General features: G+C 35.4%; 1 protein-coding gene across 2 annotated transcripts; it reads left to right on the top strand.

The window, feature by feature from the left end:
• On the top strand, positions 1–27,634 carry LOC114934831 (G protein-coupled receptor Mth2-like). Of its 2 annotated transcripts, XM_085490139.1 has the most exons (6): positions 1–870; positions 1,385–1,463; positions 25,812–26,020; positions 26,121–26,280; positions 26,971–27,027; positions 27,105–27,163. In XM_085490139.1, coding segments are annotated over exons 1-6 (987 nt in total). In that variant the 5' UTR covers positions 1–389; the 3' UTR covers positions 27,106–27,163. The 2 variants fall into 2 exon arrangements, with proteins under 2 accessions (XP_085346265.1, XP_085346264.1); XM_085490138.1 differs by having other exon boundaries at positions 26,971–27,634.

Raw genomic sequence — 27,634 nt, 5'->3', positions numbered from 1 at the left:
GCAAGCGAGATGTTTCTTGTGCACTTCTTCTTTCATTCGAAAAGAGAGGTGAAAACCGATATAGTGATACAGTATTAGTTTTATTGAAAATATAATAAAAACCAAAATCAACCGCGCTATTGTTGACGCTAAATTAATAATAAAACCAGATCAATCTTTCGAAATTTTGTCGAATAAAACAATAGAAAAAGAAATAAATTGATTTTATTATATATGTATATTTTGCACTTAACATATTTGTCTCATGTAATTAATATAAAAACAAAAGTATAAATTAATTTAACATAGAATTTATTTATTCAAAATTCGAAACCTATATGAGAAATGAAGAACACTAAGCTTGAATAGTATAAGTGTATAAAAACCTCTAAAGTACATCTTTATGTAAAATGTGTGAAAAAAACTTGGTGTTTTTGTATTGTGAACTTCTTCTCCTCCTCACTTCGTTACCGAAATCTCAACAAAATTTCAACAATGAAATAAAAGATGATAATTTTATGGTACAGAACGAGGTCAAAATGAATTTAACAACAATCTGTAGCAACGAAATAAAAACACTGCCATATGACGAAAAGTTACCAACAATACGTACCAATAATACGTTATGGGATAATTTACATAATATATTTCTCAATATTTCGAATATGGATGTTGACTCTCAAAACGCAACTTATATGAGCTTTTATATAATATCTATATTATTTTTGGTGCCAACATATGTGGTGTACTCCTTATTGCCAGAACTCCGAAATATACACGGCTTCATGTTGCGCAATTACAGCGGTGCTTTGTCCGTCGCATGCACAATTCATATTGCTACTATTGTCATCAAAACGAATAATATATATAGTGAAAGCTGTCTTACATTTGGTACAGTATATTTAAATTATATAATATGCAATCAACGTAACATATATATTCGTCAATTATAATATATATTTATTTATTAATTTATCTCTTTAATTATTTATGTCTATAATTTGTTGAAATCTCAAAATGCAAGGATTAATATTGAATAACATTTAAATTTTAGATACACTTTATATATATATATATATATATATATATATATATATATAACATATAGCTAATCTAGTTTGTTTTAATAAATATATTTTTTTGTTTCTAAATTCTGCAGAATTTTTTATATATCTAAATCAAAATATTATTTAATTTAATATCAATAGTATTTCTTATATAATTGATATAAACTTTTAGTGATAAAAGTTAGAGTACATATATTTATTTTTAATGAAGAAATAAAATCCTAATAATTTTGTATATTGTATCCCTGCATTTTGACGCATACTCAATGATTAAATTAGTATTTATTATTACAGCCTTTGTTTTTTTATTTATTCATCATTATAATTTATTATTACAGCCTTCTTTGACTGCTTTTGGTTTTTATCGAGTTACTTCTGGCTAATTACAATAAGCTTTAATATGTGGTGGACCTTCAGGTAAAGATGACCAAGTATTCCATATTATATTATAAATTTTGTGTCTTAATTTTTGCAATAACATTGTTTAGCTCTATTGGCCGATATATATATATCCTAAAAAAATCATAAAAATGAAAAGGTCAGGCCATGTTCAAAAGAAGGTACTCAAAAATTTAAACGATCTAATAATAAATTATCACGAAAAGTAACTGATATGTTATTCAAGGTGCCAGTTCAAAGTGAACATACGTAAAGTGTATATTATCTAAATTTAGTAATAATATATTACCATGAAAAGTAACTATGATATTTTATTCAAGGTGCAAGTTCACATTGAATATACATACATATAAGTAAAACTGATTACAATTTGATTCTAGAAAATAAGTGCGATATGTTATTCTTAGTGCACAAAATATAATAGTCGTTTATAGAGATTTGATTTGAAATTCATACTAGCCCGTACAATGAAAAATAATTGCTCGTAATTCCAGAGTACCAATTTGTTAATGACTCAGAAAAATAACATGGCGGCCTGCTCTCAAAAAACTATGATGTTTCTCGATGTCCATTTAGAAATAATGTCGAAGCTCTTACAGAATAATTACTACAACATTTGAAATACGAAAAGTATTACATTAGAAGAAAATTAGATTAGAATAAGGATTCAACGTATTTTTAAAAGCTCTACACACACAACAAAGTGAATATACAAAACTATATATAAATACCTTTTTCTTCTGTGTTTCTGAAGAAAATTGTAAGTCAAATGAAACCTTGCACTTTGAGAACCATGTCACTTACTTTTCAGAGTCAAATTGATAAATTTTTTTTGTATATTTTAATGATATTTATTTCTCACTTGTATCTTGAATAATTAATCTGTAATTTTTTATTGTATATTACGACAAATAATCAGTAAACTTTTTAAGCGTATAGCTTTATTGTAGTTGACCTGAGAACTGTACATTTATAAATTTTACTTAATATACACCCGTTTCGAGCAACAAGGCAAAGTTCTCTGATCAATAACTTACTCCCTGAAAATACGGTATAACACAAATCGGAAGTTGATACGAAAATTCGAAATTTTACTAAAGAAAGATTGGAGGTTTTTAATTTATACAATTTTCACAACTCTTATTTCAATTATTTATTCTACCCATCGAAAGTTTTTTGAGAGCAGGCCGCCATGTTATTTTTCTGAGTCATTAACAAATTGGTACTCTGGAATTACGAGCAATTATTTTTCATTGTACGGGCTAGTATGAATTTCAAATCAAATCTCTATAAACGACTATTATATTTTGTGCACTAAGAATAACATATCGCACTTATTTTCTAGAATCAAATTGTAATCAGTTTTACTTATATGTATGTATATTCAATGTGAACTTGCACCTTGAATAAAATATCACAGTTACTTTTCATGGTAATATATTATTACTAAATTTAGATAATATACACTTTACGTATGTTCACTTTGAACTGGCACCTTGAATAACATATCAGTTACTTTTCGTGATAATTTATTATTAGATCGTTTAAATTTTGAAAGGTTTAAATTTTTGAATACCTTCTTTTGAACATGGCCTGACCTTTTCATTTTTATGATTTTTTTAGGATTATTTATTTCCGTAGGGAGGTTAGGGGGTTTTTGAAATTTTTGAATCTCAAGTATGAGATTATTTCAAATTTTAAGTCTTGGTAGTACCGAGAATAATACATGCCTTGTGCACGATTTATTTCCAACGAAAACTTATTTTTCGTTGGAAATGTACGCAGCAACATCCGCGTATGGCTCTTTACGCCTTTCTTACGATTTAGATTTATATTTAATATATCACAGAGCCGTAGTTTAATCTTAGTTGAATAACTTAATAATTAGTAAAAGAAATAAACATAAGTTATGTTATACACTCTTAAATGTCCGATTACATTAGTCAAAATTTGTTGACTTTTCTTATGTCACAAAAAGAATGACAAGTCAGCTCGATAAGATTTCTACCGTAGATTACAAATCTGAAATTCTAAATATTCTATTATGTCACGTTTTTAAGAAAAATGAGATCAAACAAATCTGTTTTTGAAATTTAAATCTCTGTCACAAAGAAACGGAACGTGACAGAATACTTTATGAGGGTTTAAATTAAAGTTTGATCCTTAAACTTTAATGTTATGAAACAAATAAACTTGTATATATTAAATAAAAATAGTAATTAGCTCTGTTAAATTAATAATTGTAAACAAAGAAGGGCTATAAGAGCTATTAAACATAACAAAGTTGTCAGTTGATATTAAAAAACTTTATTTGAACGGAATGAGAAATAAATAAGAAGTGATCATTTATTCACATTTAAACGAAATAATAAATACATAAGAAATACACATTAAAGCGAACGTTTCGGCTGACATTTCGAGCCTTCCTCAGCGCAATACAAATATTATATAAATTGAAATGTAATATTGAACATTAAAGACGGCAATTAACGATGTCGAGATAATAAAAAGTCAGTTTTTTGTCTCGTTACATATGTTTCTAAACAAGTCATCACGTGTGACAAGTGCAAATTGTTGATACATACTGAGATCGAGCGACCGTGCTGTGTAATCACTATGTGTATAGGCCTCCTGATTTATTGGTCAAGGGAGATATCTTGATTGAATCATCATATTGAAATGTTGTTAGACATTAAATGGAGATTCAAACAAAATTGGTGATTATTTTATAGAAGTTTTAAGTATCAGATACGAAATCTTATAGTATCTTATAAAGACTCATTTGGGATTGAGAGTTGAGACGGTAAAAACGTTCTGTCTTTAGTAAACTTTGGTCTTTTGAAAAAACTGTGTCTATAAGATTTCGTATCTGATACTTAAAACTTCTATAAAATAATCACCAATTTTATTTGAATCTCCATTTAATGTCTAACAACATTTCAATATGATGATTCAATCAAGATATCTCCCTTGACTAATAAATCAGGAGGCCTATACACATAGTGATTACACAGCACGGTCGCTCGATCTCAGTATGTATCAACGATTTGCACTTGTCACACGTGATGACTTGTTTAGAAACATATGTAACGAGACAAAAAACTGACTTTTTATTATCTCGACATCGTTAATTGCCGTCTTTAATGTTCAATATTACATTTCAATTTATATAATATTTGTACGTATTGCGCTGAGGAAGGCTCGAAATGTCAGCCGAAACGTTCGCTTTAATGTGTATTTCTTATGTATTTATTATTTCGTTTAAATGTGAATAAATGATCACTTCTTATTTATTTCTCGTTCCGTTCAAATGAAGTTTTTTAATATCAACTGACAACTTTGTTATGTTTAATAGCTCTATCTTATAGCCCTTCTTTGTTTACAATTATTAAATAAACTTGTGATAATACTGTGAAGTTATGTAGCACAGGTTTTTTCTCTATTCAGCGCGAGTTAATTTTGATCTCGTATTCAACAACAAGACGATACTAAAAATAGTTAAAGTGTAAACGTGAAACTGTTTTTTTGGGGGTTTTCGAAGTTGTATTTAGAGTTTAATATCCAAATACAGAATAAAAATGGTGGATTAATAAAAAATATGAGCAAAAAATTAAAAATTTTGCTAAAATACACATTTTCAATTTTTAGCTCTTATTTTTTATTAATTATCTATTTTCTCTGAATTTGAATTCGAAATTAAAACTTAGTAATCCCAGAAACCTTAAAAAGAACAGTTTCGTTCACACTTTAATAGTGTTTGCTCATCTAAATAAAAATATATAGATGATCATCTAGATAAAATTTTGGCATCATTTTATCTTTATATAGATAATAAAAATGTGTATTATCTATATCTGTATCTTAGATGAGAAGAAAGTATTATCTTTACTAAATTATTTAGAATAATTCTCAGATGATTTTGGTTTAGTATCATAGCGCATAAAAATATTTAAATAGTAGAACTTAAGCAGTAAGTTGTTTACTTTTGCTGTGGCTTTTTGAGATTTATACTGTTGTTGGAACATGTATTGACAGTTCGCTTGTCATGATCGCTATTTTTGATATACTTGTATTAATTATTTTAATTTATGTGGGGGTGTAATTTGGATTATTGTACTGAGGAAAACTAAGTAAGTCAAAACGTTTACTTCAAGATTATGTAAAGAATTTAAGTTCAAACTTCAAGTTTATGTAAGAATTTAAGTTCATGATTTGTAAATAAACTTGAATTTTTATTATATTACATCTATTTGTTTGCTCGTAAGTTAGTCTTGCATTATTTTTATTTATTGCGTTGCATAATACGAGCCTCATTGCCTTTTGATCTATAAAGAAATATTCTTTAATAAGATATTCGTAACATGCAAGAATATAAACTTAATAGAATGTTTTTTATCAATATATTATTTGAAATATTATTAATCGTACAAATAAATTATAAGCTCATGTAAAATATAAAATAATAATCAAGAAAAGGCAAATATGAGCACACTTAATACATACAATAGTAAATTTATTATAAAGGAAACCAAACCTAGTATAGTCGAATTACATTTGATAAAGAACTTCAGTAAAAAACAAATAAAACGGAATTAAAAACTTCGTACGTTTAGGTCCTTTTTGGACCATCTTCAGTGGTTTAATCGCAAATATCAATAAAATCTATATTAACAATAAAGTTGTCTAAGCATTCATCCGCATTAACAAATAAAGTAAGAAGTCAGTCGAGCTCTGTCTATCGAATAGTCGACATAGTTGCAATCGTGATCTTATCATATGAAGAAATTTACCACATTTATCCATTGTTTGTTAATAATGGATTGCTGCCAAATTATGTCTTTCATACGGAACATTGATAACTAGTGAACATTGATACTGATCTACATGACTTTAACTTGACCGAGCAAATTTTGATATATCTTACAATGTTTTAATTTTAACTTGACTATGTGGGTGGAGAAGATTCTTACTTCATTTGTTAATGCGGATGAATGCTTAGACAACTTTATTGTTAAGGGGATGCCGGATAATGTTTTTACCGACCAAATGCGAGAATATTTAGTTTTTTTTTTATATAACTTTTTATTGACTATACTGATCAATAAATCCTTTTCCACGATTAAAGTACTTACAAAAACGGACCGCTCTAGCTATGTTTGCATATATAAATCATATAAAAATCAAAAATTACAGTTTTGTTATCGGCTTTTTTGTGTCAGTTCGTAATAATACTTATTTAATAAAAAAATTCTGCAGTTTGTCTGTGCATAAAATATAGTATACGCGGTAAGGATAATATGAAGAATTATTAGTAAACGATTAAAAATGAGATTGCAAGTCTAATAAAAAAGTTATATATTAAAAACATTTTTATGCGTATGTGTTGCATACGTGCATATGTTTAGATATGTGTGGTGCTAACCTATCGGAGTTCGGCCGTCGCTCCGGCATCCCCTTAATATAGATTTTATTGATATTTGCGATTAAACCGCTGAAGATGGTCCAAAAAAAGGACCGAAACGTACGAAGTTTTTAATTCCGTTTTATTTGTTTTTTACTGAAGTTCTTTATCAAATGTAATTCGACTATACTAGGTTTGGTTTCCTTTATAATAAATTTACTATTGTATGTATTAAGTGTGCTCATATTTGCCTTTTCTTGATTATTATTTTATTATTAATCGTGATAACAAAAAACAATCTTATAAATGGATATTTATTATTTATTGCATACAGTACCCTTCACAAGTTTGAAAACACCTTACATTTTATAGTTACACAATCGTATGGCAGCGATCTGTGCAGATCGCTGTTTTCAACTTATAGAAGATACTGTAATTTTACACAAATATTTTTATATATTTTTGTGTAATTTTACACAAATATTTTTTTCAGTATAGCACAGGTTTTTTGATCACTCGAACATCTTTCGATCACTTTGTCTGTGACATTGTAAGTGCAAACAGAATCAATGTTCCTCCTACACTACTGTTTTTACATTGCAATCTAATCATATGATTCAAATCATTATGTGTCTATCGGGTCTAATAACCGGAGTAGAAACACAATTTACGAATTTTAACCATCACATTATGACTATGTTGGAGGAATATCGCTTTTCATTTTTACATCATGTTCTCTTTTTCTCTTACAATAATATTTGTTAATCATTATATCTATCATTGTATTTTAATGCGTTACATACTCTATGACGTTTTTGACTATGCTTGATTTATATATTACTGTTATGACACCGTTTATTATTTTTTAAATTTAGAATTTAATCAGCGTTGATAATGGTCAAAATATTGATCAAAACGTTCGCTTTATATTTGTATTTAAAGAGTACTTATGTTTAATTCTTTTTTGTCACCTTTTATTGTAATTCATTAGTAGACATTAGATTAAAGAATATTATTTTTATATATGACTTTACTTTCTAACATAATTTGAATTTTTATATTTACTGCTCTTAACAGCCTTTTATCAAATTTATTAATATTAAATCAATTCGAAACTAATTTATATGTCTTGATAATAAAAGTTCTGTTATTAGCTTCTTATTTACAGCGTGTCTTTAACATGACTGTGGGACAATATAAGGATTTAAAAAGTAATAAGTACATATATAACAACAAACACACACAAATTTTGCTAATTCATCTAGGATGTCAAAATAAACCTTGTCAAGTAGTTTTGTGTCCTTATTTAAATTAATACCATTTTTCTGCTCCTTTATATGTATCATTTCAGAAATAAGTCGTTTTTGATAATTATGTTCAAAGTCTAAAATTTTAATATTATTCCAGTCAAATGTATGATTTTCATTTACAATGTGTTTGCTAATTACAGAATGTCTTGAATAATCCAATTTAATATTATTGATATGTTCTTTGAGTCTCGTTCGTAACTATCTCTTTGTCTGTCCCACATATCACCCATTGCAATCATTACAACTAATTTTATAGAGCACGTTAGAATTGCAAGAGCGATTGTTTCTATCTTTCTGTACCTTAACAAATCTGTTTAGTTTATTCAATACTCTATATCCCACAGTCACATCTGGTTTTTTAATCGCTGACGCAATTCGATCTGACATTATATTTATGTATAGAGTATGACAAAAAATGTGTTCTCGCTCTTCTCGCAATTTATTCGCTGTTTTTCAGAATGTATCTTTTTTTTATTTAATTTTTCTGAAATAAGATTTTTAATTCTTCGGTTGATTATTTTAAAAATAAAATCTAAAGGATAACCGTTGTCCAGCAATATGTTGATGATAAACTCCAGGTTCTTTTGATGAAAAATGGGATGAGACAGTAATATCGCTCTATCAACCAAGCTATATAACATATAGTTCCGATTTTATGACAAATTGGGTGATTTAAGAATTATGATAAAAATCTCCCCGAAATTTTTTTTATAGAATTTTTCTATTAAATTAAGAGGATCCTTTTGACAGATCTGTGCAGATTTTTTGTATAAATAAATCATAAAATAAACGTTAAATATTTAAATGATATTTTTATTTATCAATAAATAAATTCTTCAAAAGGTCGCCAGTAATAATTAGAACAAATATCTAATGAGCAAGTTGACCAAACTGGCAATTTATTACAATTGTTTAATACAACGTTTCGACCGTCGTTGCGATCCTTTTCAAGTATCTATTGTGACATGGTCGTCTCGACGCCCGTCACTCCCCGACGCGGGGTCTTAGCACAATGCGACGTAACAGTGACATAAATCGCAGTCGTAAATCGCAGATGTAAACGTAGGTTAACGCACAAGCCGTGGCGTATGCCGTATATCGTGAAAACGTGCCAGTCTTAAACAGCTATATATGAATACGGCCTAAATTATTGTGCATTGATTTACATCTCCGATTTACGTTTATTACGACTCTGTTGGAAACGATTATGACAATCTTTGTGCTCAGGCCCTAAAGCCGAGCGGCCGCGTCAAGAGAGCGAGCGAGAGAGAGAGAGGGAGAAAAAGAGAGAGAGGGTGAGGGAGAGAGGGAGAGAGAAGAGAGAGAGAGGAGTTGAGAGTAAATTTGGCTAGTAGATTGTTGCTCTTCTCGCTTTTGTGTTTTCTCTCGTCTTTTTCTCTCCTTTTTTCTTTTGTTTCTCTCTCTTTCTCTCTTTCTCTGCTCTTCTCCTTCTCTCTCTCTCTCTCTCTCTCTCGACTCATCTCTCTCTCTCTCTCTCTCTCTGTCTTCTCTCGCTCTCTCTCTCTCTCTCGACTCTCTCGCTCTCGCTCTCGTACTCTCTCTCGTCATCTTCGCTCGAGAGAGAGCGAGCGCTTGCTTACCTGCTATTTCTCTTTAGCTTTCTCCGCTCTTTTCTTATACAGTTTTAACATTTACATATGTAAGATATGCGCTTTTAATCTTCTTTTAAATAATTCGAGCCTATCGCAAGTTTTAATTTCTACTGGCAGGACGTTATACAATATACTTCCTTCATAAAACAAACTTTTCTGTGCACTCCTTGTTTTTCGAAATTGAATTTCGATATTACCCGCTTGTCTTGTTTCCCTATCGCATTTGTTCCCTACTATTTGTAACTTATCTCTTAACTGAATTGGTAACAGGTTATTCAATATCTTGAAAATAAATATACATATATTATATTGTAATCTTTGTCTTACTGACATAAATTGCAACGCCTCTAGCATGTCTTCCACTTTGGTGTATCTATCACATTGAAGTATTATCCTCATAGCTCTGTTTTGTACCTTCTGCAGTTGGGTTATCTGCGTCTCCCCCATGCCTATTAATATCGTCGCGCAATACTCAAAATGAGGAGCTATGATTGTCTTATATATAATGCATCTAGTATACACTGATATGTAATTACCTACTCTATTTAAGAAACTCGTTTTTTTACCTATTTTCTTTAACATATAATCACAGTGATCTTGAAATCGAAGTCTGTCATCGATAATTATACCTAGATATTTCATAGTCTCTACACGCTCTATTTCAATTCCGTCCAGACATTTCAAAATAGTATTACCTCTCAATTCTTTTCGAATACTTCTAACTATCATATACTTCGTTTTACTTGCATTCATTTTTAACTTATTTATATTCATCCAACGTTCGATTATATTAAAAGCCGTGTTCAATTTTATCTCTATATCCGTGCTACTTTCTCCACTTACATATATAAGCGTGTCGTCTGCAAACATTTTTATATTGCACCCTTCTGGACAGCCTTCGATTATATCATTTATATATATTATAAATAGTAAAGGTCCTAGTACCGAGCCTTGTGGCACTCCGTATTCTGTTGTCAATAATTTAGACCATGTATGATTGAAACGCACTTGCTGTTTCCTATTATTTAAATATGATTTGAATCATTCTAAGGCCATTCCTCTAATTCCATAATAATACATTTTTCCTAATAATCTTTCTCTGTCTATTGTTTCAAACGCTCTCTTAAGATCCATGAAAATTACACCTACCATTTTTCCTTCGCTTACTATTAATTTCCATTCGTCAATGACAGTTTGAATCGCTGTTTCACACGAGTAATATTTTCTAAACCCCGACTGATGTTCTGTTATAATATCGTTAGTTTCCAAATACATTTCAAGTTGTTCTTTTACTACTAATTCTAACACTTTTTCAAATATTGGTAACATATTTATAGGCCTATAATCGCTCGCTTTTTTCGCTTTATCTATCTTTGGAATCGGTATTATCGTAGAGGTTTTCCAACCTTCCGGACAGAGACCTTCTCTTAAAGAATTGTTTATTATATTCGCAAATTCCTCTTTTATTACAGAAAAAGTTGTCCTCAATATATCGCTAGTTATTCCCTCTTCCGTACCTTTCTTTTTCGGCAATCCCATAACAATTTTTTCTAACTGCTCTAGTTTAATAGTCACGAAATTTTCCATAAATCCTTTATTTTCGATAATATAAATAATTTTCTTATTTATATTCATCCAATGATCGATTATATCACCGGATCTAACGACCTTTATAGAGTTTATTATGCTATTAATACTTTGTATATAATATAAATTAAATTTATCAGCTATATTGCACTCTTCGATATCGCCTAAAATTTCAAAATCTATATTTCCTACCTCTTTTATGCCTACTGGCTCGCCTCTAATTATTTCTTTCAAGGTTTTCTACATAGACGTAGGATTTTCTTTATTAAGATCTATCATATTTTCATAATATTCTTTTTTCTTCTCCCTAATTAATTTTACCACTGTATTTCTTTCAATTTTATACTGCGACCAATTTTGTTCGGTATCGCCATACAATGCTCTTCTATATGCCTTATCCCTTCTATCCGCAGCCTCTTTTATTTCGTCTGAAAACCATTTCTTCCCTTCCCAAACTTTTGGAATTCTAAATTTTTTCCTCGGCGCCATTACATCTAACGCACCCACTATACTATCGACAAGTTTTTTCGCCCTCTCACTGACACCCATACATTCACACTGACATTCCTGGCTTTCTTGTAATTTATTTTTCACTAATATAGCAAATTTATTTCATCAAACTCTTTATAATTCCTAGCACTAAATTCTCTATATTTACTTTCAGTTTTACTAACACTCAGCTCAACTTTCAGCCACGCGTGATCCGTAATTTTAGGTTCATGAATTACCTGTACTATTTTATTATTATTAGCGAAGATCAAATCTATAATTGTCTGACTGTCTTTCGTAATTCTCGTCGGTTCGTTAACATATTGTTTCATACCTAAGCTTAGCATTGTCGTTTGCAGTTTATTCGCATAAAACGAATCTCTCATAAGATCTATATTAAAATCTCCTATTACCATGCATTCTCCCTTTATTATAAACTCTTCTACTATATCCTCGAAAAATCTCAAGAAATCTCCGTGCGATGCGCTCGGTGAGTGATATATTACCATTATCACTCCTTTATATAATTTATCTTTTACTTCTACCGCAACACACCAACAATTCGATTCTAATTTTTTTTTCCCTCTAATACTATTTCATATTTAATATCGCTTCTAACGTATAAAATAACTCCTCCCGTATTCCTATTCTCAGCATTACATCTAACTATACTATAACCCGGAACGTTCACTTCACTGTCTTCGATATCCTCAGTCACTCTGGTCTCCGATAATGCTAAGAACGCAGGATTTATTTTCTTCATGATCTGATGTTGTATCTCATCTCTGTGCGCAATTAAACTTTGCGCATTTGTATATAGTATTATCTCCGCTTCTTCCTGTGGTTGCTATTTAGCGTCCTCCCAGCCTGCTCTCCTCTTCTCCTCCCGTAGCGCCCTCTTAAAGGTCGGACATTCCGGACTAAGGGCGTCATGGTCATCGCTTATATTCAGATTGTATGTTCGATTTTTGAATATAAAATTCACACATTTCTTCTTTGTCGCTGTACAATCACGCGAGTTATGACTTCCTGCACATTTATAGCATGCTTCCTCTCGCGTACAATTTTTTGCAATATGATAATATGCCCAGCATTTGAAACATCTTTTAACATTGATGTGATTAAATACCGGACACTTCTTCCATCCTACACTTAGCTTTCCTTTCTTCAATATCAGCTCATGTGTCTCTTCATCTGCTTCTATTATTATTGACCCTTCTTCATTTCCTTTTCTTTCAGATTGATTATTTCTCCTTTCTTTGATCATTCTCTTCACAATTCGCATATTTGCTGTATCTATTTTTTTTACAAAAAAAATTCCTGCATCTTTAATCGTATTTATAGTTCATTAATCATCTAATTTCATCGCTTCTACACCTATATTAATAATTTTTATCTTGGGTTTGATTGAGGCGACTCTATCACTTAAAATTAAATTTTCTCCCAGCTTAGCTTGAACTGTCTCCTTCAATTTTGTCACCTCATCGACGTTTCACATTTCTCCAATTTTTCAAGTTTTTCAACCTCTCGCTTTCATTTTTTTTTTCATTCATTGTTTTTTTGTTTTTTTTCACCTCGACCGTCCCCGAACTTTGCATCACAACCACTCCTTCGCGCCGGTTTCATTCATTCATCACCACAACCCAGTCATCACTGTTTTCCCCTCCCCAATTTATTTGTTATTTTGTACGTTGTGTCCCATTTCTCGTTTATTCCCATTAGTGTCCCGGGAACAGGGACAGTCCACGGTGAGAATATCCCCTATCGCGCCTCCGGCTGGAACAATGTTTATGCCTGCGGTCTCTTGCTACTTCCTTAATTTCGTTATTCCCATATAGCCATACTCTTAATAATCCAAATATCCACCCTTTTTCTTTTTATCATTTTTTAGAGGTGGCTTCACTCTCTTGTTTTGCATTTTCGGCATTTTTTTCTTTTCATTGTTCTTCTGTTCTTAACACTTATAAAAGACTTATTTCACTTCTTTCCTTCTTCCCTTTACCGCTTCACTGTAGCTTTATCTTCGATTCTTCCTTGTTATACACCCATTTACTCCCTGGTATCATTTTCCTTCAAGTTTTCCATTTTTTTGTTCCAGTTCTCTTGCTTAACGGTTAGCTTACTATTCTTTGCCTTCCCCAGTTCTTGCTTTTCCCGTTTCCTCCTTCTTACACTCGTATCTGTTCGTTCGCTACCTTCTTGTCCGTTCCTTCCTTTGGTTCTCTCACTAGGAGGGAGCAATCTATCTTTTGTCACCTCACAATGCACTGGCGGGGCCTAAGTCTGTCTTTCTTCTGAGCTCCTTCTATCATTTTCGCGTGCGCTTGATTCCCCGGTAGGCAAACTCACGGTTGTGTTTGCCCGTCGCTGTTCCCTGTTGCTGCCAGTACCACTAGCTGTGGGGTCCCTGATTCTCCAATAGTAGGGCCGCTGCCATTCCTGGGCAAGCATCTAGAAAGGGTTCTGGAAGGTGGTGGGGTCTTGGCCTGTTGCCCTACTTCTTTAATCATTTATTTTAAAATATTTCACGATTTTTTACAACAGAAAAATACACCAACTTAACAAATTTTATAACTAACAACAGTCTGTTTCATCATTTTTTTTTCATTTTTTATTTCCTTTACTTTTTTATGATCCGTCTACTTTTACATTACAATCAAGCCTGTAGCCTTTACTTGTTAACTATCCTCCCCTGCATATTGTATTTTCCCAGTCCCACTCCCCCGTATCCTGTCTTAACGATTTCCTAGTCTCTTATTCCTCTCCTTACCCTCCTGACTTCCTTTCTTAGTAATCCTATCCGATGTTTCTTCATTTATTTTTAGGTTATCTTTCCTCCGGTTTTTGTTAGTTCTGTGTACTTCAATCAAAACCTCCTCAAATGGGCCTTTACACGGCCAACTAAGTCTTGTCTACTGTCCCAGAATTTTATATTCTTAATTACACATCCTGGAGGGTAAACAGCTTATTTATACAAGTTTTTTTTTGCATTTTAACGGAACGGACTTTATTTTATAATTCCTATTATTCTTTGATTGAATTTATATATATTTTTTTTTCTTTATTGCCTTCCTACATGTCCCTATCATCGATACCCTGCATATATTCAAAAATCGTTCCATGATTCCTCTGAGTTTACCACCTGGTACCTACACGCCCCTTCACTTACCGTCACCCTAACCCCGTCGCTTCCGGCGTGCCTCCCCCTACCGATCGGCACCCAACCGCGCTCGATTCTTCCGCCCTCTCCTCCCCTTACCGGTCCTCATAGGCGCCCTGAGCCTGGGTTCACCCCGGGCCTCCACTTCCTCCCAGGGAGACCTCGCCCGCCGGCGCCCCGGGTTCCTAAGTGTGTCTTCCGCAGATGCCCTGTACTTCGGTTCGCCTCCTGCTCGTCCTATCGCCTGATCGCAAAAGGGGGGCGAGGGCTGCTTTCACAGATACCTTCTCGGCCCGGACGTCGCACCCTGGAAGTCAGGTCCGGCCTAGGGCTACCCGTTTACGCTACCGACCGCCGTGTGGCCCTCATACCCGAGGTAAGGCTGGTTCCCATAGTCTGGGGGGGGTGGCCACGCTCCGAAGGGACCACGCAAGGGAAATAGGAGACTGCATACGGTCAGTATAGGGGTGCCGGCGGTGTAAAAATCGTGGGGCATTTGGTAGGGGATAAAGAGAAATGATTATGGATGGGGTTTTGCCCGGAGGGTCGACGAAGTCCGCCCGAGGAGACGCTACCGACACTGCAAGGGGCAAATCACTCCCCTGTGATCCACTTTCACACGTTTCAGCACTATTGTGTCCACGTAAATGTCTACTTGTCCTTAAACGAGACCTTCAATTTCAAATGGTCAATGCCCAATATGCCCCAATGCCATGCCGTGCCCGAAAATAATTTCATCCTGCTCACAGTCAGAGATCGCGCCATATCCCGGCTATTAGATAACCTTTGCATAGCTATCCCCCCGTTTTTATGGCACGGTAATAAACTTGAATAACTTATTATACTTGTATTAATACTTCTTTTTTACTTTTCTTTTGTTTCTTTTTCAATGTTTCTTTTTCCTCTCCCAATGTTCTTTTTACCCCTTTGGTTCCAGCAGTCGACGCTAAGTTCCCCACTTCGACATCGCTTTCTCCGTCCCTTCCTTATTTTGAACGGAGGCGATGTTGAACAGAGCGATGTTGACCAAGCCAAAACAAGAACACCGCAGCCCCCCCAACGAAAACATGCCGCACGCTACGGATGAGCAAACACCTGGCATTTTAAAGCGGATCGGAGGGAAGGGGGGCCCGGGGGTGAGGCGTGGGGGAGAACATGGGCCCAGGCCTCCGACCCCACGTGGGGAAGTCGGATGGAATGCGGGGACCGGGACATGCGATCGATGTCCGCAAAGGAAGGAGGTTGGAGAGGGGAAATCCTAAGGTTGTGTGACAATCCCTAGGGACACTTTAAGGGGTGGGAAGCTGAGGGTCCCACCGTTATACGTTTCTAGTTCTCATGTCAAACGGTTGTCCAGTCACACCCTAATTGGGAGAGTGTCGGGGTGGTGGGTTTGTACGGGTCCGCGTCAACTGCCTCGCGTTTCACTCTCCCTATCACTTGTTGCTACGTGCATAAACGATCAGAAGTTTGTGCTGCATGTCCAAGGTATACATGGTGCGTGGACACTGCAGTGGCAAAGGCTACAACTATTACTGCAGTCAATTGAGTGAGGGTAAAAACGGTACGGGGGTGGTGCAGACCTCTCTCTCTCTCTCTCTCTCATCTCTCCTCTCTCCTCTCTCTCGATTGCTTCTCGGTCTCTCTCTTTCTTCTCTCCCCCCCCTCCTCTACTTCTCTTATTCTCTGCCTTCCCTCCTTCCTCCGTCTGTCTCACTCCTTGCTGAGTTTCGTTTGTCCTTTTTGGTCTTTTTTTAATCTCTTTCTCTTATCTTCTTGCTGGAGAGGATTTGTTACGAGGGGCTTTATTGAGAAAGGTGCCAAGAAAGCAGGCAGAAAAATTAAGCAGCCACAACCCACCAACCACACGCATGGAGCACGTGGCCTACGTGACTACAAACATACGACATCGTGCTTCAACGGAACACCCCCACCCCGCGTTCACTGGTTAAACGCCTGCATTACTCGCTTTCTCTCCCAACCAATCTCCAAAAATTTCCTCTATTATCGCTCTTATAATTATTTCCTCACTCACCCCCCCTCTTATCTCCACTCGCGCCTCCTAGCCTTTGCGGGGATTATACGCTCACTCTTTTACGCGACCACCACCACTTTCGCCTTCACCCCTGTCGCCGATATACCTGCTATTTATTCCGATATGGTCGTCAAGATATCTTCCGCTTCTATTTGCTTCTTTGGGCATCGAGAAGTTAGCTGGTTGCTGGGGCACATCCCCCGAGACGCGACTATGAACAGAGAGAGGCTGGGAGAGGCAGGATTTAAGTAGTATATATTTCTTGAATGACCGAGGAATATATTGGATATCTGTCCCGTGGTCGCTTAGGGGGGAGTGGATGTCTAGGCCGTTTAGTCGCGCCGACGCCATCTTGATTCTATGATCACCCCTAAATTGTGGATGATACGCAGCATGCCTTGCCGAAAGCGAATGACCGACGACGACCTAGTACAGCGAAATCCCGAGCCCACATCAGACGTGGGAGACGGGGTGCCGAGTTGCTATGATATGTGGTATATGTCTCTATTACTTTAGATACCGCACTATTAAATATGTATCGCGCTAATTTGTCTTGTCTCTAAACCCTAACCATAGGCAAAGCAGTTACTGAGTAGTCGTACTATAGGAATGTACTAGACCCGAATGTACGTGTGTAATTTTATTCAAGCGTCTGAGGCAATCGTTGCATGTACTTGGCCAGGTCCTGAGTTCATATACATCTGTAGAGTGGAGTAGTCTGACGTTCAACGGGGGCAGTACACCGACGAGTGTTGAGGTGTAAAGAGGGGGAGAACATAGGAAGGCTGTAAAGAGAGGGAGTATGGGCAATTCTGCGGAGGGAGGAGGGAGGAACGAATATAGAGTGATGGTTAGATCGGAAGAAGAAGTGTGGGTCGCAATGAGTGATGTGTAGAGAAGTGAGATGAGGGAGGTGGAGAGATGCGGACGATAAGGTATTAGCGGGCGTTCAATAGGGGACTAGGAACCGAAGAGGGTGGTCATGGGGGTATGTGGTGAGAAGATGGGTAGAAGACGTCGTCGAAAGATAAACTTTGACAGATTACTCACCGTTTAGTGCGGAGAGATCCCTAATCGTGTTCGTCGGGTACGTTTGACGAGGTGTCATAAAATTTGGGGGATGTTTAGAGGTCTGTCTCTTAGTCGCCCCCTAAATGAACCGTTCTCACTACTATTCCCGTGGGGGTCGGTAGAAAATGCGGTGGGGAGGCTGAGTCGGGGTATCTTTTGCTTCCCTCTTCGTATCGGCCTTCTTCTTTGGGGTGGTGAAGGTGGTTGAGCCGGCCCGGTGCAGGGGAGGTGGCCAGATGGCCTTTCATGGAGTGGGTTACTCTACAACCAAAGGCAGTGGCAGATCTTTCTTATTACATCCCGTACGTGTCCGCGAAATGTTGAGATCCTGAACTCAGCGCATGAGGTGGGGGGAGGAGGCGGTGGCCAAAGATTCAGTTGATTTTGTGGGAGTGTTGCGAGAGGACAGCTGTGAATATATAAGGGCTATTTAAAGTTTAGGAGTCATTGCAAGAGGGAGGGTGGGTGTGAGGCAGAGAGTAGGTGGGCTTGAGTATCGGGTAAACGTGAGTAAAGGGAAGCGGAATGGAGGTTTAAAGGGAGTTAAGAGGTTGCACCTCTGGTCTTACGGGTTGCCCCAAGGAAGGACGGTGAGGAGGTAGAGACAGGCTGAATGCAATGAGGGCGGTGATGTCAGGTTGCTTGCGTTCCTGATGGATAGGGAAGGATAAAATTGGTACAGGCGGTGAAGAGAGTCTAGTTGGGGGCGAATGTAAGACAATAAGGGTATGCGCTTAGAAGGGAGTAGTCCTCGCTGTGGGTCGGGTATTGTTTGGCCAGTTTCAAACGTTTTCGAAGATCGTTAAGGATGGTCTAAGCGCGCGTTGGTTGGTGTATTAGTACTTTCGAAGGTAAATGATAATGTGCGGTCGGCAGAAAGCAGATCTGATTAATGGTTGGAAACTCAAGGGAGTAACAAATAATCTTGACGGATGTAGCTTTGAGGGGCGGAAGGCGGTAACTTTCTCTACACTGTTGTACGCGTTTGTGAAGTTATCGAGAGAAGTGAGGTTGTTGGCAGATATCACGGTCTGCTCGAGGGGTTCAACAGCGGGGGTGCCCGGTTCTGGAATAGCCGCGTTCAAAGAAGTCATTGTCCACGGCTTCAGCCGTGGACAATGACTTTGAACGCGGCTAGTTCCGCACCGTGCCGTCGCAGAATGGCGGCGGGCGATCGTGGCCACTTCGCGCACAAAGGCCACCTTTGCCTGCACTTGGTAATAGTAAATAGTATGTGGGATCACGATGGCGTTTGACAATTGGGTTTCACATCGTGTGGGGGTGGGGTCGCGCAGGCTAAAGATGCTACTCCCTGTGTCGGGAACTCGTGCAGTCCATGCGACCCCGCAGCGTCGGTGACCAAGGTTGGTCAACTGGTCCGCACGAGTTGAGTACACAAATAGTACTATTTGTTTATCGCTGCCTTCAAGTAACCGGTGTAGGATAGAAGGATCAGAAATAGTGAAGAATACGGATCGAAGCGCTGAGGCAAAGAGTACAGTTGATGAGTTCTGGGAGGTCGGTACAGTGTTATTACTGATCTCTTTCACTAGACGCGGAGGTCATATGTCCGCGCGGCAAACAAACCGCGCCTTGCGCCCTCTAAGAGGCCAGATTTAGTTATTAGAGACGACGGACCTTCCCTTTAGTACCGTAAAAACTTAATCCTCTCTTCCTATTGTTTCGTCAGAAGTGCTATAATCAATGGAGGAAGATTTAATGGGGTGCGATACACGAATAAAATGTGTGCAAGGACGGATATACATTGAATAGTCGGAGATTGGTCTGATGGAGTTCGGAGGGAGAAGGTCCAACTAGATGATAGATCTGGCAATTGAAGTTGCGATTCCGCAAGCGTCGTACTGGGTCGTTCTGTTCTGCTGCGGGGCAGACGTGGCACGGTAGACTGTACAAAAAGCCACACACGTTAGGTCCCGAGCCCTGGGGGCGTTTGAATTGATTAGGTTAAAGGTAATAAATAATTTATGGTTCTATATCTTTCCTAGGTCTTAGTGTGCCTGTTTATGACGACGACTTCTGAAGACTTCTTCTCGGACCAAATTTGTGGCGTCACGGGGCGAATAAAAGGGTCGTTGGCCACCCAAAAGAAGAAATACACCAGAAAAAGTTTTTTAAGAATAGATACAACACACAACTGCACAATGAAAGTAAAGAAAGAAATACAAGAGAAGGGGGATACAGGGGGGGGGGCGAAGGAGAAGGGGGAAAGAGGAGAGTCGAACAATAGCGAGGAGCAGGGCAAAAGAGATTCCCTAGCAAGTAAAGAGGGGAGAGGCGAGCGAAGCACCCGGAAATGGACAGTACGGGGAAATGGAAGCAGGGAGGTGGAGACCGGGAACCTAAGCCGCTGGTATTCGGGAAGTATATGTAATTCAACGGATGTAGTAAAAAAACAGAGATAATAAAGACATAAAAATTCAGGTATGAAAACAGCTGTAAATCAGGTTTTCCAGAGTACACACAAAATTTTAGGTTACAACGGGTGAAACAATGTAAAAATAAATGACACACGGTATAAGCATGCATGTGTAGTAACTGTTAATGACAAACGCTTGTAAATCACTAACGAATAATTAGAAAAGGAACGAAGGCAATCTAGGTTGTAAATTCGGTATCAAAATAATAAAACAACTAGACAAGGAGGTGAAAAGATGAATTAAGTAATATTTACAATAGCTTTAAGGAAACCCGCATCATTGAAGTTCAGGCTGAAATTGCTCGAGATCTGTTTGTAAATTGAATAACGTATTTATAATGTCTTTTGATAAATGTGAAACAAAGTCGGAATGCGTGAGGCAAATGGCTGCTGCAAAATTTCTCTATTGGTTCTTGTAGAGATGGTATTATGTTTTGGGGAAGTTAAGGTGATTGTATAGATAGTTGTAATACTTGGTAAGTAAAAGATAGAGCCGAGGCGGGTGGCCACAATGCATTTTTTAACTGGGGATAAAAGAAAAATGGTAAGAGGAGTGGAGAGTATATGATGCAAACTTATGTGATAATATAGCTAGGGGTGGGTTAGCATTATGTAGTACAAATGAGGGCGTTTTTCCTGAACCCATCATATCATGGCAAGTCTTGCTACATCATATGGAAGATTACAGGATTAGACTGGTCATTTCATCTCCACATCTATATCTGTGTTCTCATTGTTTGTTCGCGAACGCGCTGCGTGAGAAAGGATCGCGCGGCACAAAGGATAAGTCACTTTTGTATCAAAAGAATTTGAGTCTCTAACACACTTAATGACAAATACACTTTAACTAAACTTCTTACAAATGTTAATTATTTTACAGTGAAAATCGTAATCAAAATCAAAGTGCGGAATAAGCGGCGATCGTCAACGAATTTTTAGCGGTTTAACAAGTATGCGGTTTGCGTTATGCGGTTCACGGCGGAAAAGAGATAAGGCGCGGATTTCGGGTGCGAGCTCTCTTTTATGGTTTTCCGAAGAAAACCCACCCTCTCGGGAAGCGCCAATTATTGTGAGTAATTTAAATTGTGCTCGAGGTGACTCGAGGGCACAGCTCATAATTGGCCGCTTCGCTAAGATGCGCAACGAACTCGCGTTTTGCCATGCGCACGCGGCCGCTCGCTATTTCTAATTGGTGATTGAGGCCGCGTGGCAATTTTGCGCATGCTTTTAGCGCGATAAGTATCCGGCGAAAACGGTTGCGATACCGCTAAATGTTTATATGCAAAGAATGTTTTGTGATGACAAATGTTAATTTATGACATCTTTTTACTTTGACAAACATACAAAAAAGAACGTGACTTTTATTATTGACGATGATCGATGATTCTAGAATTTACTAAAAATTTACTTTGCATCTCAAACAATTTTCAAGATTAAAAATATTCCACTGAACATGGAATTACACATAAGAAATGCTAGTAATGTATAAACGCTACAAAATAATGTTATAAATAAAATGGATAAATGCTTATAAAATAAAATTTTAATAAAATAAAAATAATAAATTTAAAATTACATATTATTTTTGTATATAAGTAATAATTTACCTATATTTTACATATATTTTTACATTAATATGTATTTCACTTTAAAAAATATGGGAAAAAATTACAGTAATAATGAAGTAATTCTTCCAGTTCTGAACAAATAATTTACATGTAAAAGTATATGAATTTTTTCAGTGTAAACATCATAGTATTGTCACATGTTTCTTTGCATAATATTAAAATGTAAAATTCAATCTTCCCAGATAGCACAAGACGTCCTATGGACGTTCATTTTATATCCATTTTACGTATGTACGTCCATGGACATGAAATGAACGTCCATTGTACATCCGATTTCGGACATCCATCAGTGACTAATATTTGGACGTTCACAGGATGTCCATCAAATTCTCTTACAGCACGAAATATTGCTAAAATATTGCATAAATATTTTATTTCATTGTATCATAATAAATATTGAAGCAACATTGTGCAAATATTATAAATTTAATATTTTATTGGAGACATTGCAAAATATACTATGCAATATTATCTTGTAATAGTTCCTTCATTTGCCGCTATGCGACGCAAGATTCGCTGTTCATCTCGCTATTAAATTTAGTTAAGAGAATTATAAAGCGCATGCAAAAAGTGGCTATTACAGTTAAATATGTTATAATTATTTTGATCAGTTTAACCTTTTTGATACTATCCCAACACAAAAAATTTAGATATTGAATTAATTGAAAAAATTGAACAAATAAAAATTCGGATAAATAAAATGCGAAAATAAGAAATATTCTGCAATATTTTATAATTAGTATAAAAATGAATTAATTTTGCATGTCAAATTTATTATTGCTTATAAATTTCTTCTTTATGAATTTTAAATGTCATTTTCAACGATATACATGTATAATAAAGAACCAAAATATGTTTATTAAAGATTTAAAATTTATTCATAAAAGATCCAAAATTCGTCCATTAGATCCATAATTAGTTTATATGAGATTCAAAATTCGTCCGTTAGATACATAATTTATCCATTTAAAATCCATAATTGACCAATAATGGACGACTTATGGACGTCCAGACCAGTTGCAAACGGACGTACAATGGACGTCCCTTGTACGTCCGCTGCAGGTAATCTGGACATCCGATGGATGTACACAATGTCCGACCGGACATCCGTTGTACGTACATAGGATGTACTTGTGCTTATTGGGTTTAATTTGAGCTCACAAAAAGTATTCTATCAAGTCTCATTTCTTTGTGACAAAGATTTAAAAAATGCTAAAAAATTTTTTTTTGACTTTCAATCCAGTTTTTTTTTTCAAAAACGTGACAATAAGCAACATTTTAGATTTCAGATTCGTAATCTACGGGAAAAATCCTATGAAATGATCTGTTATTTCTTTCGTGACAAAATTGACCAGTGCTATTGGTGTCATTAATCTAATATATTTGAAAAATTCCACATAAGTTCGCAACTTTTCACGCGAAAGGGTTCATCTCTACCGTCCGATGCTTTCAATGTGAAATGAGATCTATATTTGCAAAATTCCACATGCATTCGCAACTTTAAATCTTGCAAATATAAATCTTGTTTTGCACTGAAAACATTAGACAATGAAGATGAATCTCGCTTTGCGTGAAAAAATTACAAGATAAATTAAAATATAAATAACTTTTTAACAAAAACAGATTTATTTTTGTTAAAAATTTTTTTAAAACTAAATAATAATTTGGATTACCTTTGTTATATCTGTATAATAATTATATAAATACACTGGTCAAAAAAATTATCGCAACACGCAATTAATATCAAAATTTTGCGTAAATTCAAATAAGCGTATCTCCGCGAAAAATTATCATATTTGAAAAATTTTTTGTATTACACGTGCAGGCAAAGTGGCACTTTGTGTGCGTGTTTTTTGTGCGGAAAGCGGCCGATTTCCCACGCCGTCATCTAGCGGCGACGCGGCTATTCTCGCACCGTGCCGCCGCAAGATAACGGCGTGCGATCGGCCACCTTGCGCACAGAAAAAGCGCACAAAGCCACTTTGCCTGCACTTGTAATACAAAATAGTATGTACGAGGTATGTTCAAAAAGTATCGCGAATTTTGAATTTTCGCGGGTTACGTATATTCGATTTTTGATTTTTTTGTGGCGTTATGTTGGTACTCATGTTTCTCATTTATGCCGACAAGTACGGCCATTTTGAATGTTCAGTTAATTTTTGACAGCTGCTTTGCTTGCACGTATTTTGGCTCGTCTTCGATTTTTGCCTATTCCAAAAAATGGATCAAAGAATCTGTATCAAATTTTGTGTGTTGTGAACCCATGATTCGTCACCAGTTATGACCCTCTGGAGCAAATTTGGGTAGTCGCGGACAGAGTCCAACATCTCCTGAGCAATGTTAATGCGATGCTGTTTTTGGTCGAAATTGAGCAATTTTGGTACGAATTTCGCGGCGACCCGTGTCATGCCCAAATCATTGGTAAAAATCGAATGGCACGAGCCAATCGATATGTTTAGGTCCTCAGCAACTTCTCTAACGGTGATTCGACGATTGACCAATACTATTTTCTTCACTTCATCAATGTTTTCGTCTGTTGTTGACGTGCTCGGGCGTCCGGCACGCTCTTCGTCGTTCACATCTTCTCGGCCCTCGGAAAACATTTTGTACCACCGATAAACGTTGCTTCGGTCCAAGGTAGCTTCACCATATGCCACAGTCAACATTCGGAATGCGTCCGCGCACTTAATTTTGTTTTTCACACAAAATTTGATACAGATTCTTTGATCCATTTTTTGGAATAGGCAAAAATCAAAGACGAGCCAAAACACGTGCAAGCAAAACAGCTGTCAAAAATTAACTGAACATTCAAAATGGCCGTACTTGTCGGCATAAATGAGAAACATGAGTACCAACATAACGCCACAAAAAAATCAAAAATCGAATATACGTAACCCGCGGAAATTCAAAATTCGCGATACTTTTTGAACACACCTCGTATATCACGTGCGGATTGACAATTGTTCACTCGTGTGGGGTGGTCGCACTCGCCTCCGGCTCGTGCGTTTATCCCCCGCACTCGTGACCAATTGTCAACTTTCCGCACTTGATACAGAATATACTATTTTTTTGTTTTAAAGGGTGAACTTTGCCAAAAAAATCGTACGAACTTTGCTTTTTTTTTAATTTGTAGGAAAAAGACCATATTTTACAAAAATTTGGATATTTGCGAAAAAAATTTATTTCACTCCGTAGAGTTCATCAAATTTTGCAATTTTTTGAAAAAAAACATACCTTACTTTTTAAAAGGGTAGAGAAAGAGGGAGAGGATAAAATCAAATTCGAACGAAAGTTTTTTAAAGTAGAGACTACACCATTTAAAACAAAAAATTTTTTTGAAATACGATAATTTTTTGCGGAGATACACTTATTTGAATTTATGCGAAATTTTGATATTAATTGCGTGTTGCGATTATTTTTTTGATCAGTGTATATAGTAATTTCTGAATGTTCTACGAATTTGGTATACTATTTTTCATGGTAATCGAGTATCGTGTTGTGTTACGTAAATATATTTTGTAGTTACATAGAATGGATTTTCGAGAAAGCCTTAATCAAAGGGAAACATTATTTTATGCTTTTACATTATTATTTCTTTTACCCATTGTTTGTTATTTATAACATGTATATTACAGAGAATGTTTATTACAAAGAAATGTCAAACATCGAGCAAAAAAGAAGTTGGTGTTTTATGCGATCTTTGTATGGGGTTGTGCCTTTATCATAAGTAGTATCTGTGTCATCAAAGATTCTATTTCCGCAACCAAACTTGCATCAAATAAGATTGTACGACTGACACTTGGAAATTGTGTACGACTGACACTTGGAAATTGCTCGCTCTCTGGTAAATGAACATCTCAGATAATTGATTATGCGACTGCATTTTACAATAGTACTGTAAGAAACAGTATAAAAATTATTTATCAAACATATTATATTTACAGAGAAAGAACCGTTTACATTTTATGGAATCAAAAGTGTTTGTGTCATTGGTAGCATTTGCTTGTCCTTCTCTACAGCACTGAAGATCGCACGCTGTAAAAAGCAAACAAGCTTTCGTCTAACAGATTCAGAAAGCAAGCGGTATAATGACAATAAGGAATGGTCAGTAATCAGATATTTTTACATCAATAATTTATTTTGTTAATGAGATTTATGCCAGTATATTTTTACCATTATGTTTTTCAACAATGTCACTTCATATATTAATCTGTATTTAGTAGAAGGAAAATATGATTATTATTTAGAAGCAGCATTTTTTCGTTGCGCACATTCTTTTTTTTTATACCTTCTAATTACATAATTTATAAAAAAGGAAAAACTAGAGTCCTATATAATGAGAGAAGCAATACCGGACTCCCATCAAAATATGTCAATTTCATTGAACTAGCATTCAACTTCAATGCGGTCTCAATATGGCTGTTTTAATCAGGTAGAAGCATCGCCAATCTGAAATTGCAACGCTGGTGTCGCTTCTTTCTTTATATAAGAATCTAAGAAAAACGTATTGCTATGATAATCAACTTTTTTGAGAAAGTGTAATTCTCGAATCTGCAATCAAGTAATGTCGCAAATAGTAAATAGAATTAATGGATGCATTTATTTTATGAAGGAAATCACAGCTTTTATAAAATTCTTTAAACAATTGTTTGTGTTTTCTTTCGATGATTGTAATATATTCCATTATTTAAAAAAAATTTCTTTAAATAAGTTGATGAAAATATTTTATTTTAAGATATTTTAAGATATATTTGATTGTAAGATATTTAAATATCAATATATAATTGTTTGCAGGTTTAATCTGTATCTGAAGCTATTTATTATGTTGTTTATCACGATGAGTATAAATTGGTCCGTGATAGCGATATCATTGTTTGTTGAAAATAAGTCTTCTTGGGCTTACCTAAAATATTCTCTTCATTTGATAGAACTCACGCAGAATGTCTGTATCTTTATCATATTTGTATGCAAAAAGAATATCAAATTGATGTTACTGAAGCGATTCGGATATGAGATGAATGTAACATCAACTACTTGCACTGCAACGTCACAGATGTCTACGCAGGAAAAGGCTAATTCTTCTGAACAAGAAAAATGTCACGCGAAAGATTTGTCCGATGAAACTCACCTTTAATGTTATAATATGTAAAAAAAAAAGTTTTATAGTAGATTAGAAATCAACAATTAACCAGAAATGAATTATAATTTTATGACTTTCAAATCGAAAATACTTTTATACTGTTAAATGCTAATGTTTCCATTTTTTGAAAAGAACAAGTTTAAAATCTTAAACAGAAAATTTGTCTTTCTTGAACTCCGTTATTTTTTAGTATTTCTTTAAAGTGTATTTTAAGTCTTTTGTAATATAGTTTACAATCTAACAGATATTTGTAAATTTCTTAAATCTAACGCATTTTATTTTTGGTTTTTAATTGCTTGCTTATAATTGAATGTCTCA

The sequence above is a fragment of the Nylanderia fulva genome, unplaced genomic scaffold, assembly GCF_048542155.1.
Source record: "Nylanderia fulva isolate GAGA-0341 unplaced genomic scaffold, ASM4854215v1 Scaffold98, whole genome shotgun sequence".
Classification (NCBI taxonomy): domain Eukaryota; kingdom Metazoa; phylum Arthropoda; class Insecta; order Hymenoptera; family Formicidae; genus Nylanderia; species Nylanderia fulva.
Note: the sequence above shows the minus strand (reverse complement) of the source record. Positions and strands in the feature narration are given on the sequence as shown.

Coding starts and splice junctions, on each gene's coding strand:
- LOC114934831 (XM_085490138.1), top strand. CDS start 390: ATGTGTGAAAAAAACTTGGTGTTTTTGTATTGTGAACTTCTTCTCCTC. Junction 1,464..25,811: donor AATATGTGGTGGACCTTCAG/GTAAAGATGACC, acceptor TGTATATTACAG/AGAATGTTTATTACAAAGAA. Junction 26,281..26,970: donor TATAATGACAATAAGGAATG/GTCAGTAATCAG, acceptor AATTGTTTGCAG/GTTTAATCTGTATCTGAAGC.